This window comes from Mesoplodon densirostris, chromosome 18 (assembly GCF_025265405.1).
Source record: "Mesoplodon densirostris isolate mMesDen1 chromosome 18, mMesDen1 primary haplotype, whole genome shotgun sequence".
NCBI lineage: Eukaryota > Metazoa > Chordata > Mammalia > Artiodactyla > Ziphiidae > Mesoplodon > Mesoplodon densirostris.
The window spans coordinates 56372102-56388174 of record NC_082678.1 but is presented as its reverse complement, the minus strand read 5'-3'; the positions used below and the strand labels follow the sequence as shown (position 1 = coordinate 56388174).

Below are 16073 nucleotides of genomic sequence, written 5' to 3'. Positions count from 1 at the left end.
CTGCCGGGAAGAAACAGACATGGGGGGCCAGTCAGGCTCCCTCCACACCTGGGCACTAACCAGCAGCCGGCACGGACCCCTCTCCAGCTCACAAGCTCACAGAGGTGAGGCCAAGCTGGCGCACACACAAAAGCTGAGCAGGTGGCTACAGGCATTTAAGCGAGAAAGTTGTTCGCCGCTAATTAAATGTATAAAAATATCTTCACTGTTAAACCCAGTTTCAGCAAAAGGAGGCCAAACTGTTCCTAGAAAAGGCAGACAGAGGCTGCGGGGGTCGGCAGGGGTCCTGACACGGGACGAAAACAGCCACGGGCTGGGGATCATTTTGATCTGTGAAGAAAGCAGCCCTCCCCTGAGGCTGGCATTTGACTCTAACATGCCATCCCTGAAGTTTCTGAGACTGATTACAGTCCTATCATGAAAGCAAGTGAAAGATTAAAGACTCTTAGGGTCTAATGCCATTCGGAGCTGATAACTAACCTGACATCATTGAAAAGTCCAAATAGGTATAGGATTTGTAAAAAATAAAGATGTTAAACACAGCAGAATGATTTCCAGATGAATAATGCTTACCGGTAAGTTACAGTCAGCCAGGCCTAACCTCAATCACTTCCTGGGGTGTTCTGTAAAGCTCAACAAGTAAACAAATAAATAAAGCTCTAAAACCCAAACAATTTGTTTTTGTCTGCTAACGGCCAAGTCCTGAAGCTCTCTGATCTCATTCTGCGTGTCACTACCACTTCGTCTTCCAGAAGCTGCTCTTTCTGTTACCCTGTTCATCCCAGAGAAGAATAACCGCAACACCAGAAGCCAACTATGAGCCACAAGCGTGCACAGCAGACGGAAGTGGACCCGCACAGACATGTTAGTTGACCGAATCAAACACTATGGGAACGAAAAGGATTCAGCAAAGGACCCATGATTGGAACAGCTCAGGATGGCAGTGGAATCATCGAATTTGCCTTCCACACTCAAAATTAAGATGGAGACGCTAAGATAACGCGTAACTGGTTCATACTTTTTTAGGATGTTCTTCTGCGGGCTTCTCTTCTTTCTGAAATAACGTTGAAACCATAAGGTCAACAAAATTCCCAGAACAGGGCCTCTGGCCTCCAAACGAGTCCTTACAGGTTTAACCTTTTGTCCTTGCCACCCCGCCGTGCAGAGGGTGGGCAGGCACATGCCAACAAGCCCACTCCTTAGGCAGGAGCTGCCTCCACCCCTCGACAGCTCCCCCTGCTGCCCCTTTGAAAGAACGTGTCGGCTCCTGTGGTCAGATTTCAGGGCTTCATAAACTCCCCGCCTCTGGTCACAGACCTTGCCGAGAAGGGCCAGATGGGATTGCCTCCTGGGTCCGACAGGGAAGCAGACCGTGCAGGGGAGGCGGGAAGGCGGGTGACTTACCCGGCTCCTGGAGTCCACGTTTAAAAGGCACACCCCACAAGCAAGCTCCTGAGCGTTTTTAATCCCGGGCCGTAGCATACAAGAGGAAAAGTCCAGTGAATTTTCATCAGGCTGTGAGGACAAGACAAACGGGTAAGAAGCCAGGAATTCCACACGCTGCTGGTTTCACTCCCTGATCAAACATCCCAACAGGTCCAGCAGCAAATTCAGTCCACTCTCTACCACCACCAGTACAGTTATTCCATTTCCCAGACGTTTACTGAGTACCTGCCCTGCTGTGTTCTAGTTGCTAGGGATGTTAGGATGAGCACAAAATGGTCCCTGTCCTTTGAGAGCTCAGTTTAGGGTCAGGGGAGGTGGGTGTCAGGCCACACTGTGCCACGAGACCCACACTAGGGGTAAGGACTGAGCGCCGGAGCACAAGGGGGAAGGGGCGGGGCACTTACCCGACTCAAGGGGAAAGGAGCGTGGTGGCAGAGAATGCTTCTGAGAACTTCGAAACACGGTGGCTGAGTCCTGATGGGTGTTCGCTAGGTGAAAGGGGTGGGGTAGGATGAGGTAGGGGAGGGAAGGGTATCTACTCTATGTAGAATAAGCAGCCTGGGCAAAGGCCTCTAAGCAAAAGATCAGGTATGAGAAGAAATCTAGGGAGTGGGAGGCAAGCTTACGGAAGGAGGGAAGAGATGAAACTGGAGCACGAAGGCCTTGAAAGGAATATGAGGGGTTGAGACTCTATCCTGGGAAGCCCTTAGGGTTGTAACTAGATGGTGACAGGATCAGGTTTGTACTGTGGACAGACCCCTCTGGTTGCAATGCAGGCACTGAACTGGGGGTCTGGGCCCCTGTTACAAGGCTGCAGTAGCGAGCCGGGAGACGGGTCCTGAAGGTCAGAACCGAGGGAGCAACAGTGCGGAATGGAGAGAAATGGACACATGAAGAGCTATTAAGGCCGCAGAATCAACAGGCCTGGGGGATCTGTTAGATGTGCGAGGAGGGGAGGGGACTGGGCAACTGAGAGGATTCACCCTAACGGGGCGCATGAGAGGAGAACCAGTTTGGGGATGGAGACTGGGGAGAAGAGTTCAATTTGGTACAAGCTGAGTCGAAGCTGCCTGTGGGACAGCTGAGTTCTGATGCTGTATGAGCAGGAAGATGGATATACAGGCCTAGCACTCAAGAACGAGAGATCTGGATGTTATCGGCTAGGGAGAATAAATACATTAACAGCTAACTAGTCAAGTCTTTACCTGTGCTAAGCAGTACACTAGGCTCTTTACATACATTATTTAATTTACTCCTTACCAAAAAATCTATGAAATAGGGAGCGTGTTGCCCAATGATGAAAAGCCCAATGACTGAAAGCTGTTAATTTCTTAAAAGTTAAAATGCACATCTATTATAGGAGCTTGCAATTCCTAGATATTTTTATCCAAGAGAAATGAAAACATGTTAACAAAAGTCTTATACAAGAAGTGTTCATAGCAGCTCTGTACATATTAGCCAAAACTGGAAATAGCATGCATCTTTAAACAAGAAAATGGATTGAAAAAACCATTAGTATGGTTAATATACCAATAGTATATTAACACGGTGGAATATTACTCAGTGATAAAAGGGATCAAACTGATACACACAACACAGATGAATTTTTACAACATGCTATGTAAAAGAAGCTGACACAAGAATATATACACTACATAATTTCATTTATATTAAGTTCTAGAACAGGCAAGTCTATGGTGATGGAAATCTACAGAAAATGGATCACTGGTTGTTTTTGGAATCAGATCAGGGGATTGACTGGGAAGGGGCAAAAGGGAACTTTAGGGGGTGATGAAAACACTCCATATACCGATGGGGTGTGTGCTACATGGTTGTGTGCATTTGTCAAAACTGGTCCAACTATACATTTAAGATCTGTGCATTTCATTGTATATTCGTTACTCCTCGACTACGAAAAACACTTGAATAATAAAACAAGACAAAAACAACCAAAGAAAAGCAGAAAAACAAAGCAAAAAACCAGAAATGGTAGAAAACATTTGCAAATGATGCAACCGACAAGGGCTTAATTTCCAAAATATACAAACAGCTCATACAACTCAACAGCAAAAAAACAACCCAATCGAAAAATGGGCAGAGGACCTAAATAGACATTTCTTCAAAGAAGAAATACAGATGGCCAATAGGCACATGAAAAGATGCTCAACATTGCTAATTATTAGAGAAATGCAAATCAAAACTACAATGAGGTACTACCTCACACTGGTCAGAATGGCCATCATTAAAAAGTCTACAAGTAACAAATGCTAGAGAGGGTGTGGAGAAAAGGGAACCCTCCTACACTGTTGGTGGGAATGTAAGTTGGTGCAGTCACTATGGAAAACAGTATGGAGGTTCCTCAGAAAACTAAAAATAGAATTACCATAGGATCCATCAATCCCACTCCTGGGCCATATATCCAGACAAAACTATAATTCAAAAAGATATACACGCACCCCCATGTTCACAGCAGCACTGTTTACAATAGCCAAGACATGGAAACAACCTAAATGTCCACCAACAGATGAATGGGTAAAGATGTGGTACATATATACAATGGAATATTACTCAGCTATAAAAAAGAACGAAATAATGCCCTTTGCAGCAACATGGATGGAACTAGAGATTATCATACTAAGTGAATTAAGCCAGAAAGAGAAAGACAAATACCGTATGATATCACTTATATGTGGAATCTAAAATATGACACAAATGAACAAACCTATGAAACAGAAACAGAATCACAGACACAGAGAACAGACTGGTGGCTGCACAGGGGGCAGGGGTTAGGGGAGGGATGGACTGGGAGTTTGGGGTTAGCAGATGCAAACTATTACATATAGGATGGATAAACAACAAGGTCCTACTGTATAGCACAGGGAACTATATTCAGTATCCTGTGATAAACCATAATGGAAAAGAATGTGAAAAAAAGAATGTATATTATATATAGCTGAATCACTTTGCTGTACAGCAGAAATTAACACAACACTGTAAATCAATTATACTTCAATTAAAACAATTAAGAAAAAAAGATGTTGGATTCTTAATGTGTAAAAGTTAGGTATACATGAACTAATTTATTTTTCTTATATATGCCCTAGAGCAGAGTTTCTCAAACTTGGCACCATTGACATTTTAAGCTGGATAATTGTTAAGACGAGCTTAAAAGACCTGTAAGACCTGTCCTCTGCATGTAGGATCCCTGGCTAATTTGGGGGCAAAACTGCTCCCCACCCCGACTATTAAGAACTGACTTTCCAAAGAGGAAGACGTATGTGTGCACGCATATAAATACATATATACACATAAACCCACACACGTGTGTAAGTTGATTATAAATTTTGCTGATATAAAGAATGTGTAGCACACAATCTACAAATAATAAAACATACCATCATCTTTCCTATAAATTCCACAACGTATCTTGTTCTCACAAAATGCTTTCTTGGATTTTTGCCCAACTCTTAGGTCAACAACCTTTGCTCGCTTTCCTGGAAGAGTGTTAGCTCTGATGCGAAGGCTGATGTTTTCACGTGGAGGACTAGGGCTAGGCTGAGATAACTCAGACGCACTTCAGAGCCTCACTTGTCTGGCAAATACACGAGTGACTTTTTTGCTGAATCAGATAACAGTCCTTGAATACTGGAGAATCTTTCCTCAACTTTTGGTTCTACTCACAACATAATGGCTACAGACATAGCATACTTTTTTTTTTTTTTTTTTTTTTTTTTTGCGGTACACGGGCCTCTCACTGTTGTGGCCTCTCCCGCTGGGGAACACAGGCTCCGGACACGCAGGCCCAGCGGCCATGGCTCACGGGCCCAGCCGCACCATGGCATGTGGGATCCTCCCGGACCGGGGCACGAACCCGTGTCCCCTGCGCATCGGCAGGCGGACTCTCAACCAATGCGCCACCAGGGAAGCCCCAGACACAGCATACTTTTAAGTTTAATCTACATTATTAACATTTTCTCTATCACCTTAAGTCTAGTCCATCAACAAAACCAGTCAAGCCCTGATTTGAAGAAATGCTCCCCCTATGGTCGATTTCGAGCTACCAATGTGATGTCACTGAACATGGGGTTGGGAAGAGATGCATGTAGCACCGTCATATAGTATTTCCACATGTGGATACAATGGACTAGGGTGACCAACTTCCTGGTCTGTGCCAGACTGTTGCCATTTTAGCTCTGAGGACACCCCTCGGTTCTGAGCAAACCGGGACAGCTGGTTGTCCTGTGACAGACATCAATAACCTCAGACATTAAGGACAAAGCAGGTGGGAAAGGAAGTGAAGATGGAAGGGAGTGGATAGGAACAAAGTAAAAGGGTCCACTGTCCTGTCTTGAAAACCAAAAACAAGAGCAGAGCAAGTCAAGTGTGAGAAAGTTCTAGAGTTACCAAGTTGGGCTCAGAAAGATGTCTGAGTTTAAGATTGCCCAGGCTCTGCAGTGATAACACAGTCCAGTGTGATCATGCAAGTGGGTGGCTCAAGTGAAACAGAGACAAGGGGCTTGTAGTCCAGAGAGTCAAGGATCTGGGAGCCTGGCATGTTGGCTGTTTTTTCCTCATGAATACTGAGGTGACCAGGATGATGGCAAATTTGACAATAAAATAGTAGCTACATGTTCTATAGTTGCTTTAGGCTGAACCACTGAGGAGTTACTATACTGTCTTAGTATTTGCAAAACTGCATTCTTCTTCCCCAGAAAAAAAAGGCTTCTCCCTAGAAAAATGTGTAGATTATATATGACATTTCCCCAACCAGTTCTTTTTAATACGAAATAAGTATCTTTTAAAAACATATTTATTCATTTATTTGGCTGCGTTGGGTCTTAGTCGCAGCAATCAGGATCATTGTTGCGGCATGCGAACTCTTAGTTGTAGCATGCATATGGGATCTACTTCCCTCACCAGGGATCGAACCCGGGCCCCCTACATTGGGAGCGTGGAGTCTCAGCCACTGGACCACCAGGGAAGTGCCTCCCCACCCATTTCTAATTTGAAATAGTAAACCATGTGCTAGGATCCATAAACCTCTCTTAAACTAACCTGAGCTGAATCCATTTGGATCACCCTTAAGGAAGGAAGGATACACAGTTCTCAAAGAAGAAAAAGGGAGGTGGAAGTTTCAGCTGTGTGAACCTACATGGCCTTAGCCAAGCCAGAGGATAATTTTTTGTTTGTTTTTTAGGGTCATCACAGCCAATTTGGTCAAACCTAGAAGCAGGTGGAATTATCATCTGTCTGCTGTCCAATTCTGTCCTTTGTAAAATAGTAACAGTTTCACTTGCCCTCCCTCCCTCCCTCCTTCAATTGGTGTTAGGACCCTCACAGATACATAAAAAGGGCTCTGGAAAGGATAAAGTACTCTAAATGATCATCACAATTATTCACTTTGACAAAATCTAACAAGCTTTTTGAAGAGGTTAAAAACATAGTAGTATGTCTATAATCTACATTATAGACATTTATCATGTTACTAAATGAGGACTATTTGAGAAATAATTAGAACCTGGGGAAACTCTGAATCTTGAAATCAAATCCAAGTTAATAAAAGCCCTTTTAATACCTGTTTACCAAAGGAATAAAAGAAGCCAATGAAAAGGTCATATCGTCGTCTCCAGTGAAAATCACAAGGCTCTGCATAAATTACCCTGTAGTCAAATTAATCTTTCAAATGATAAAATTAACCTTTATAAATACACATCTATTAGCAGGGAGATTATTGTAGTACACAGTGTGACACCAATCAAATGGCCCGAATTCTATAAGGAGGTTATGCCCTCTACAGGCACCTTAGTTTGCATATCACCTACTTTACCTGGCAAGTCTGTCATGCATTTAGTGAAGATTAAAAACCCAGCTGTGTTAGACATGACCTGCATACACTGACAAGTCCCAGAGTCAGGCTGGGATAGATAATCCTGAATCTTTAGCCAGTAATAAATTACTAAAATGGTATCCAAGAAAATCATTATTAAGGAAGAAGAGTTTGGTAGTAGTTTAGTGTTCTTTACCAGTAGACTTATTCTCCTCCTTCCGGACAAATGTAGGATGGGCCTTTCCTGTCCCTCTAAATTAGGCACAGTCGTGTAACTTGCCATGGGGTTAACAGACTGTGAGTATAATATGGTCACTTCTGGAAGGAAGCCAGGCCAATGTGCTATCTGTCATGTTCCCTTGATACTCCCACAGTGACCAACTATGTTCCACTCGGTGTTGGCTCTATCAGCCCAGATCCCTGAGTAAGGAGGACATGGCATAGGGTCCCTCCAACTTGAGATGGACCTGGAACAGGAGCTAGGAATAAAGCTCTGTTGTTTCACATTGCTAAGAACTGGGGCTGGGAGGTGTTGTTTGTTACCACTGCAAAACTTAATTTGACTGATACAAAGAGTGATCTAGACACAGGTTCCACAAGCAATTCCACACCTTTGATTTTGGTTACAATGTAACCATTCTTGGTTACAATGTTTTTTTTTTTTCTGGTAATTTTTCCTACTGCTACTATAACAAATTAGCATAAATTTAGTGACTTAAAACAACATAAATTTATTCTCTTCCACTTCTGGAGGTCAGAAATCTAAAGTGGGTTGGCAACACTCTATTCCTCCTTATCCAAGCTCTAGGTGAGAATCTGCCTCTTTGCCTTCTCTAGTTTCTAGAGACTGCCTGCATACTCTGTGGATCACGGTTCCATCTTCAAAAGCAATAGTGTAGCATCTGCCAATTTCTCTCTCTGCTTCGACTGTCATATTGCTTTTTCTCATTCTTATTCTCCTGCCATCCTCTTACAAGGATCCTTGTCATGCCTCTGGGCCCACCCAGATAATCCTGGATAAGTTTCCCATCCAAAGACCCTTAACTTAATCACATCTGCAAAGTCCCTTTTACCACATAAGGTAAAACATTCACAGGTTCTAGGGATTAGGACGTGGACATTTTAGGGGGGCGGGGAGGTGTTATTCTGTCTACCAAATCCACCTTCTGCCAACTGAAGATAGCCGTGCAGAGACATGATGAAGATTCTGTCTCTAAAACACTGTGCGGACTGGCAAGATGACAAAAATGCTATCATTACTAAAAAAAATAAATAAACTGTTCTGGGGCTTCCCGGGTGGCACAGTGGTTAAGAGTCCGCCTGCCAATGCAGGGGACACGGGTTCGAGCCCTGGTCTGGGAAGATCCCAAGTGCCACGGAGCAGCTAAGCCTGTGCACCACAACTACTGAGCCTGCGCTCTAGAGCCCGCGAGCCGCAACTACTGAGCCCTCATGCCACAACTACTGAAGCCCACGCGCCTAGAGCCCGTGCTCCGCAACAGGCCACTGCAATGAGAAGCCCGCGCACCACAACAAAGAGTAGCCCCCGCTCACTGCAACTAGAGAAAGCCCGCGTGCAGCAACGAAGACCCAACACAGCCAAAAATAAATAAATAAATAAATAAATAAACAAACAAAACAAAACAAAAAAAACTGTTCTCCTGACATGCCACAGCAATGGCAAGTAAGTACTCTGAAATTCACTGCTTATTTTACATCAAAAGGAAGTACAGAAGAATTTTATTATACTGAGGGTAATAGTGGAATCACAGAGCCAGGGTGATTTTCAGTTGACCACAGGTCAGGAGAATAACAGTCCTGTCTCTTCTCGTAGATTTTATATGGCAAAAATGGATTAGTATTGTTTTCCAGGACTGAGTCTTGGTTACCAAGCTACTGAACTTCAATTTAATCCACAAGCATGAGATAAAACTTTAAGATAACAATTCACTCATCTCACTAAAATAGGGGCTTTTTATCTCTTGAGAAAAAAGTTCCTTCAACCTGTGCCCAGAGGAGGTAGGCTTTTGCCACAAGAGGGAGTTTTAGTCCATGGATAAAGGGAGCATGAAAGGGAAAGGGAAATGTGAAACTTTGCTAGTATCACTTCCAGCTTAAAGAAATATTAAGGAGCCACAATTTGGAGGTTAAGACTGTGTACTCTGCTTTCCTTAGCCCAAGCTGCAACCTGGAACTTTTTCACTGGAGAAAAGTAATGCAGCCTCCTTTTGATGGGAATAGTTTCATGGAGTCTCTGTGGGAAGAAACAAGTTTTTTGTTTTTTTTTTGTGGTACACGGGCCTCTCACTGTTGTGGCCTCTCCTATTGCGGAGCACAGGCTCCGGACGCGCAGGCTCAGCGGCCATGGCTCACAGGCCCAGCCGCTCCGCGGCACGTGGGATCTTCCCGGACCGGGGCACGAGCCTGTGTCCACTGCACCGGCAGGCGGACTCTCAACCACTGTGCCACCAGGGAAGCCCCGAAACAAGTCATTTTTTAATACCTGGGAAGCTGGGACCAACACAAAAAGAAGAAGAATGGATTTTTAGACAATGACTTCCAAGTTTCAGGCAAGTTTCATCTTTTCTGAGCCCCAATTTCTGCCCTTGTAAAAACGGGGATTACACTACTGACCTTGTGGGATTGTTACCAGGATTCCATGAGAAGGAATGGCGAGCACACCACACAATGCCAAGCAGGTTTTAGGTGCAAAAGAAACAGTAACTATTACATCAGTGTTATTGGAATCAAAGACCCTGACTGTGGCAATTAAGTTCAATGAATAACTTTATTTATTTATTTTTTTTTTTGCGGTACGCGGGCCTCTCACTGTTGTGGCCTCTCCCGTTGCGGAGCACAGGCTCCGGATGCGCAGGCTCAGCGGCCATGGCTCACGGGCCCAGCCGCTCCGCGGCATGTGGGATCTTCCCGGACCAGGGCACGAGCCCGCGTCCCCTGCATCGGCAGGCGGACTCTCAACCACTGCGCCACCAGGGAAGCCCAATAAATAACTTTAAATTCTACTTAAAATGAAATAATGATGTAAAAAGTTAAAAGCTGCCTATACAACCTCAATTATGCCTCTCTCTCTAGTGATGATTTCTCTGCTTTGAGCCTCTAATACAGAGTCCTTGGCGTTTGTATAGTTTTGTTGCAACTGAGTTAAATTACACAGATGTTGGTTTTTGTGTCATTTACATTTACACATCTATTTTTAAAGTATCTTGTCTTCTTCATGACAAGTTTAACCTTATACTTCCTCTGTAGAGTGTATGCTATTCATGCAGTGGGCAGTTCAAGTAAGTTTTATAGACCGAGGACCTACCAGTTATCAAGAGGAAATGCCATGGTATAATCAGGAAAAATACCTAAGAATGATTATTTTTCTGTCACAGCTAACCTGGTGAAAAAAAGCAACTATAACTGGAATAGCATGGGTAATTGGAGAAACAAATACTCAGGGGCGGTCATGTACAACGTGCAATGCATTCCTGTGTTGTCTAGCGGCAGATACCTACCCTTCCCTGGTGCCTAAAAAATGTCAGGTAAAAATCACTCTAGCATCTAGACGTGGATGCTAGAAATGGATGTTCTTAATGGAAGTTTGAAGGACAGGGCAAGAATGCCTGTCCACTCTTCCCACTTACCTCCTATTTTCCCATGTGGAGGGACTTAGAACCACCGTAAGTGAGAGGGCAACACTCCTAAGTTAGATGTGTGACCAAACCCAACAGGCTTCCTTTGAAATCACAAAACCAAATTCTATGGCTTCTTTAAAAAGGTCTGAACAAAACTAATCCTTAGTGTAAAAAACCAGAACATGACTTATCTCTGAGTGGGGTGATGACTACAGAGGAGCATAAGGAAAGCTTCTGGGATGATGGGCTATTCTGTATCGCGACAGGGGTAAGGGTTATGTGAGGTATGCATATGTAAAAACCATTGAGCGGTATAACTAAGAGTTTTTTCATTTTACTGTATATATATTTTACAGAAAAAGAAAAAAGAAAAGAAAGGTCTGGAGGGGCAAGCAGAGTCAAGAAGGCAAGCCTTTCTCATGAGCAAGATGTACCAGGATGAAACTGACTTCCATCTCACCCACTGACAGCAGCTCCCTTAAAGCAGTAATCCAGGCCAAGATTCTCCCCAAATATCCTTTGCTCCAAACTGAAAAGGACTAATACATAATGAACCTGGTTAACACACTTGGTCTTTTGTGATACCTTTTCTTTAAGAGTTCACAGCAAAGAAAGATGCTTTGCAATCACAGCCATCTTTTTCTTTTTCTTTTTTTTTCTGGCCCTGCCAGGCAGCTTATAACACCTTAGTTCCCCAACCAGGGATTGAACCCGGACCCTCGGCAGTGAAAGCGTCGAGTCCTAACCACTGGATCGCCAGGGAATTCCCACAGCCATCTTTTTCTAATAGCACCAGAAAAGATGGGTTTGTCTAGAAGTCCAGCTTTCAAAATGTTAATTACAAGAAGAAACTGCCTGTCACTGGAACAAAGAAACTTAAAATCTAAGTGGCAAGGGGGACTCTTTTAAGCTACTCTATAGTCCTGGGATATAAACAGGGGAAAAAGTGTACAGAAAAGAACTTGACTGTTTATATCAAGTTGCTGCCAAGGTAGACTCCTGGTGTTTCATCTCATCAACCTTGATGCTAAGTAACAACCCACCCTTCCCCAAAAGGCTTCTTTCTGCTTTTACCCACCCAACTTGCCCATTTCAAGGAGGTAGCAGAATATAGTGGTGGAAAAAGCAGGCTTAGGATTTTCAGACTGAGTCCAGGGCTCACCAATATCTCTGTGCCTGGGTTTCTTTAACTGTAAGAAAGGGGGAGAATAACAGTATCTACCCTCAAGACTGCTGTATTAATTGTATCTATGTAAAGAGTTATGAATAGGGTCTGGCACACAGTAATCACCCAGTAAAAGTTGGCTAATGATGATGCCGATATTTAGGCTTGATGTGGTCATATCAGCACAGGGTTAGGAGCAGAAGGTGGGTGAATTAGGAGAGACCCAGACCCACAATGATCTCTAGATTCCTAAAGGTGAGAGAATCTCTAGATTTTCTCCTAAAGGTGAGACCTTTGTGAGACCGAGAGGCTCTGATGAACTGTGATGCTAACGACGCAAAGGGGACACACCTGGTAACATGTCCCTCTCCACCCCACAGCCTCACAGGCACACCACGTACATTACTGGCCAACCAACTTCATGCGTAGCTGGAGTTTAGAAGTATTTTTGAAAAACACCAGGGTTTTATCACCCAAACACAGCCCTATCACTATTCTGGCATATTTCTTTCTAGCCCTGTAGTAATAGTTCTGTGTTATTTCAAACTTTGTGCTTCTTTAAAAAATGGCGGCCTAACATCCTAGTATGAAGAGTCACACAACTAATTCTCCAGATTTGGACTTTCAGGCTATTTTCAATTTTTCACTTTTACAGAGAACAACTTGTGCTTTTTTTTTTTTTTTTTTTTTTTTGCTGTACGCGGGCCTCTCACTGTTGTGGCCTCTCCCATTGCGGAGCACAGGCTCCGGACGCGCAGGCTCAGCGGCCATGGCTCACGGGCCCAGCCACTCCACAGCACATGGAATCTTCCCGAACCAGGGCATGAACCCGTGTCCCCTGCATCGGCAGGCGGACTCTCAACCACTGCGCCACCAGGGAAGCCCCAACTTGTGCTTTTAACTTGCTTCTTTTTGTGAGTTTGTATGTAGAACTCTTGCTTTAGGCAGTTTTCTGAGAAGTGGAATTACCAAGTCAACCGCTCTGAATGTTTTCAAGTCCTTTCATTCATTCAGCACTTACCGGGTATTTACACGGTGCCTGGCCAGACAGAAAATGAACAAAATGTGGTCTTGGTCCTTGTTCTCAACGAGTTCACAGGTGGAGGGGAAAGCGTGTTGCCAGACACCTTTCCCACAGGGTGGTACCAATTTCCTAATCAATGAATTCCTAATAAATTCCCTAAGAAGTAGTCCAATTTTACCACATCAACATGATCAGGGTTCAAATAAATAAACCAAACCCCACACTGGGTTTATCAGGAGGTAAAAACTGAGATCTTGTTTTAATTTGAATCAATGTTTACTGCTTAGCTGTGCCTCCTCTATGAATCACATCATGTTTTTGTTCCGATTTTACTGGAAGCTGGTATAGTTCTCACTAATGTATATGTTTTCTTTACAGAGCAAAGACTTGCGGTCACTGTCAGTATGTGCTGCCACACGTTTTTTCTCGTTTACCATTTCATCTATTCTTTTCCCGCTTGGAACTACTTCCACTAATTTGTACTTGGAGCTATGCCATTCGACCTCTACGGAGAGATTTCCTAAGAAACTACTCAATGAAACCTGCTGCTTTCTTTACTGAAAGGATATTTTTGAAGATAATGGAGATTATGTTAGTTTCCTCTTTATGAGAACCCACAAAAGAAGTTTCTTTCTGAGTACAAGGAATAATTATGCTTCCTGAGTAGAGGGTTTATTTTTATGTTACGAACACAGTGAATCATGGAACTGATCACGTCTTCTTTACATCAGTGCCTAGAAAGGGTCAATGGTACAGCTCACCACTAGCAAATGCCAGCACTTTAAAAGCACACATTTTTGGGGAATTCTCTGGTGGTCCAGTGGTTAGGACCCTGGGCTTTCACTGCCAAGGGTGGTTTCAATCCCTGATCGGGAGCTAAGATCCTGCATGCCTCAAGGCCAAAAAAAAAAAGCACATATTTCTGTACACTTCATACCTGGCTTTAACTTATTTCCCTAGTTTCATTTTCCCTTTGTTTTTATTTTCCTTATCCATTTATTAAAAATTTTAAACCAGTTATTAAAATAATGAGGTACAAAAATGCTTATCTTGCTTGAAAAAAACTGGAAAGTTCAAAAAAGTATAAAACAAAAGGTACAAAGTCCCACCAAACGCTGTGTTAGAACACAAAGGAAAAAAGGACACACACTATACGGTATCACATGTGGAATCTAATCTAAAAAATACAAATCAATGTACATAAAAAGCAGACTCACAGACATAGAAAACTAACTTATGGCCACCAAAAGGAAGGGGGAAGGCGGAGGGACAAATTAGGAGTATGAGACTAACAGATACAAACTACTACATATAAAATAGATAAGCAACAAGGATTTACTGTAGAGCACAGGGAACTATATTCAATATCTTGTAATAACCTATAGTGGAATATAATCTGCAAAAAAAAAAACAGATCACTATGCTATACACCTGAAACTAACACAATATTGTAAATCAACTATACTTCATTTAAAAAATAAATCAAGGACACAGTCCTGCTTTTAAGGAGCTGAGAAGCTAGTGGGCAAGAAACAAGCAAACACAATTATCAAGAAGCGTGGTTAGTGCCCTGACAGAATATGTGCTATGGACACACACAGGAAGGGCATCTAATGCAGACTGAAGGCCTCTTGGAATGAATTCTGGGACAAATGACGCAAAGTCCAGAGGGGAAAGCAGTCTAACAGAGAAAGAGAGGCCAGGGCAGCCCAAGTGATGGAAAAGACCTTACTCACTGAGCTAAGGAGTTTAAACTTGACCCCGAAGACCATGGAGAGTCACTGCAGGATTTTAAATGGGATATAAATGACACAATCAGATTAGCATTTTAGAAAGAGACATCTGAGAGTGGTGTGCAGAATGAATTGACAGTGGATAAAAAAATGAACCAGTAGGGGGCTTCGCTGGCAGTCCCGTGGTTAAGACTCCGTGCTACCAATGCAGAGGGCGCAGGTTTGACCCCTGGTTGGGGAACTAAGATCCCATATGCCTTGCGGCCAAAAAAACCAAACATAAAACAGAAGCAATATTGTAACAAATTCAATAAAGACTTAAAAAATGGTCCACATCAAAAAAAGTCTTAAAAAAAAAGAATGCTATGAATTTTTGCCAAACTTGTTAAATTTAACCTCTTGAATTCAGTTTTCTATAAGTATTTCTTATCACCCAATGAACATAATTTTATCTCTTCTTTTCAAATATTTATAACTTCATTTCTTATTGTATTGGCTACACAGTATTTTTTTTTTTTTTTTTTCTTGCGGTACGCGGGCTTCTCACTGCTGTGGCCTCTCCCGTTGCGGAGCACAGGCTCCGGATACGCAGGCTCAGCGGCCATGGCTCACGGGCCCAGCCGCTCTGCGGCATGTGGGATCCTCCCAGACCGGGGCACGAACCCGCGTCCCCTGCATCGGCAGGCGGACTCGCAACCACTGCGCCACCAGGGAAGCCCCGCACACAGTATTTTTAAAAAATAATTAGGTTATAAATTGAAAAATGGCCAAAGAGAACAAAATAAGAGATTGGGGAAATGATTCAAATGCTTTAAGAACTTAATAGTACAAGCCAGAAGCAACGTAACAGTGGAGAGAGGATGTGCTTGCCCTTGAAGACAGGTTGCTGGGAGAGCTGGGAGTCCTCCTGAGCATCAGTGCAGCGCAATGAGAACTGGCTGCTCTTTCAGATGGGGCACATGGTAAAGTGTAAGGAAAAGAAGAAAGAAAATGGAACAGCATATTTATTCCAGCTGTGGAAGGAAGATAAATTGTGAAATAAAGGATAGTATCACAGACAAACTGAATAAGTATGAATATATAAAAATAAAATAGTTTTGCCCCATGAAATATTTTAGAAAGGGGACGAGGACTTCCCTTGTGGCGCAGTGGTCAAGAATCCGCCTGCCAATGCAGGGGACATGGGTTCGATTCCCTGGTCCAGGAAGATCCCACATGCAGCAAAGCAACTAAGCCCGTG

General features: G+C 43.3%; 1 protein-coding gene across 11 annotated transcripts in view; it reads right to left on the bottom strand.

The window, feature by feature from the left end:
- Positions 1–16073, bottom strand: part of SYNRG (synergin gamma) — a 95405-nt gene that overhangs the window by 8550 nt on the left and 70782 nt on the right. For 5 of the 11 annotated variants that reach the window (XR_009530464.1, XR_009530470.1, XR_009530468.1 and 2 more), the window contains exons 21-23: positions 1851–1934; positions 1405–1515; positions 1019–1054 (exon numbers count right to left, since the gene is read on the bottom strand). Coding sequence is in view for 1 of the 11 variants with exons in the window: in XM_060082866.1 (XP_059938849.1) it covers positions 1019–1054; positions 1405–1515; positions 1851–1934 (231 nt within the window). In the remaining 10 variants the exon portion in view is untranslated. The remainder of the gene's footprint in view (positions 1–1018; positions 1055–1404; positions 1516–1850; positions 1935–16073) is intronic. The other 6 variants (XR_009530467.1, XR_009530472.1, XR_009530471.1 and 3 more) reach the window with 3 other exon arrangements.